The sequence below is a fragment of the Bison bison genome, unplaced genomic scaffold (assembly GCF_000754665.1).
Source record: "Bison bison bison isolate TAMUID 2011002044 unplaced genomic scaffold, Bison_UMD1.0 scf7180017847607, whole genome shotgun sequence".
Lineage (NCBI taxonomy): Eukaryota > Metazoa > Chordata > Mammalia > Artiodactyla > Bovidae > Bison > Bison bison.
The window spans coordinates 4,603-6,514 of NW_011478180.1; the positions used below are offsets into that span (position 1 = coordinate 4,603).

The 1,912-nt window shown below is 46.9% G+C and overlaps 1 protein-coding gene across 1 annotated transcript in view; it reads left to right on the plus strand.

Annotated features, from left to right (window-relative positions):
• The first annotated feature begins 67 nt into the window (after window positions 1–67).
• The window catches only part of LOC104991124 (protein WWC3-like), a 6,044-nt gene continuing 4,199 nt past the window's right edge, over window positions 68–1,912 (plus strand). The window contains exon 1 of the mRNA XM_010843506.1: window positions 68–1,063. Within this exon, the coding sequence (XP_010841808.1) occupies window positions 860–1,063 (204 nt within the window). The 5' untranslated portion in view covers window positions 68–859. The remainder of the gene's footprint in view (window positions 1,064–1,912) is intronic.

Genomic DNA, 1,912 nt, shown 5'->3' on the forward strand with positions numbered 1-1,912 from the left:
GTATTCTTGCTTGAAGAATCCTCATGGACAGAGGAGCCTGGTGGGCTACAGTCCATAGGATCTCAGAGAGTCAGACATGACTAAGTGACTTTGACTTTCACATTTCAATCTCCCTACCATACAGTCACCCCTTTAAGTGTACACAGTTCGGTGGATTTTAATACAGGCACACAATTATGCCCCCAAAGCCACAGGCAACTTTAGAGCATTTTCATCCTGCCAAAAGGAAACCCCATCCCCATTAGCAGTCCTCTCAGCCCCTGGCCACTGCCCATCTCAATGCCATCTCCAAGGATTTGCTTGTTCTGGGCATTTCATTTAAATAGAGTCATGTGATGCCCCTTTACATCTTACCCAGAGCTGCCTGTGGGCAAATGCTTGACTAGGGCAGATGTGTCTTCAGTAGAGGAATCACTCAGAGGAGCGGCACCATGAGTATATCGCTTTCTGGCAGATCCTTTCCGGAGGCACTTTCTTATTGCTTTACTTCCACGTTTTTCCATAAAGAGCATGTTTCCAAAGCTTGCTACTTCTTCCTAATAGCTTTCTCAGGGTTTATTTTCAAAAGGAGTTTATTTTCGGGAGGGAAAGTGCACGGCAGAGAGGTGGGCTCAGGGATGGGCAGGAAGCTGAGAGGACTCAGAGAGGTGGTCCCAGGGTCCTGGCATCTTCAATGACTGCAACTGGGCGAGACAGACAGACAGACCCTCTAGATGAAAGGCCTCATAGCACTCTGTCTTCCCTAGAGAACCTAAATGCCTTTCACTTTATGAGAAAAGTACCCATCTTCAGTCATCAGAAGCAAATATTGAGCATCTCTGCTACAGTGCTCTAAGTGCAGCAGTGAACTCAGTCCTTGATGAACATTTTGAGGGCTTTTGCCATGTCCACCTGCAGGAGTTGGCAGGCAGACTCGGTAGACAGTGGCTGTAGCAGCTGTGCCCAGACCAGCCCCCCGCACCCAGAGCCCTGCTGCGTTGGTGTTGACTCCATCCATGGACACACGTTTGCTGGCCAGGCAGATCCTTACAGCCCCGAGAAACTTCAGCCTCCAGCTCTTAAGGTAAGTAGAAAAGGTCAAGGGATATGATGGATCCCTTAATGTTTTGCCTGACAGTACCAGGCACTGCCCTGGATGAGGGAGTGTGTATCCCACATGAGGGAAGCCAAGCAAATGCCCTTGCATCTGTAAACAGCAAGTCCTATGGAAACATTTGTCTTCTTTAAACTAAAAAGGTTGGATTTTTACTCATTCATGAGCCATCTGATGATGACCCATTCCCATCTTCAGGGTCATGTGTGGCTTGGGATATTTCATGGGTCCCTATGGTTTTGGACACTTGTAGTTATTTTCCATTTTTGACATTAAGAACAGTGCCTCAGGAGGAGATGCTCTGGGCATAGCTACCAGTCATTGCCAGCATCCAGCTTTCTCAGACCTTTACAAGCATTGGTCCAAGTCAGGGGAGTGGCTTGCTTAATGTCTCTTCCTCCCGCAACTTTTCATTTTGAAGCACTTTGAATCTATAGAGAAGCTGCTAGAATAGTACAGTAGATACTTTTAACTCCTTCACCTGGATTCCTCAGTCGCTAGTTCTTCAACCACATTTGCATTCTCTCTCAGCCTGTGCTCGTGGTAGCTGCTAGGCATTGCAGATGCAGCAGCAAAGAAACAGATGGCAAGTCCTGCCCTGTGGGCAACAGACAGGGTAAATCAGTACAACTCAGCAGCAATGGAGGTAGTCAAAAGGGCTACTGAAGGATGAAATGATAGGGAAGCAGGGCTTGCATTTTTAGAAAGATTTCTCATTTTAGAAAGGGGTACATTTAGAAATGTAAATTGGTATCTTCAAAGATCAGGACTGTAAAATGGTGCAGCCACTGTGGAAAACAGTGTAGAGGTTCCTCAGGA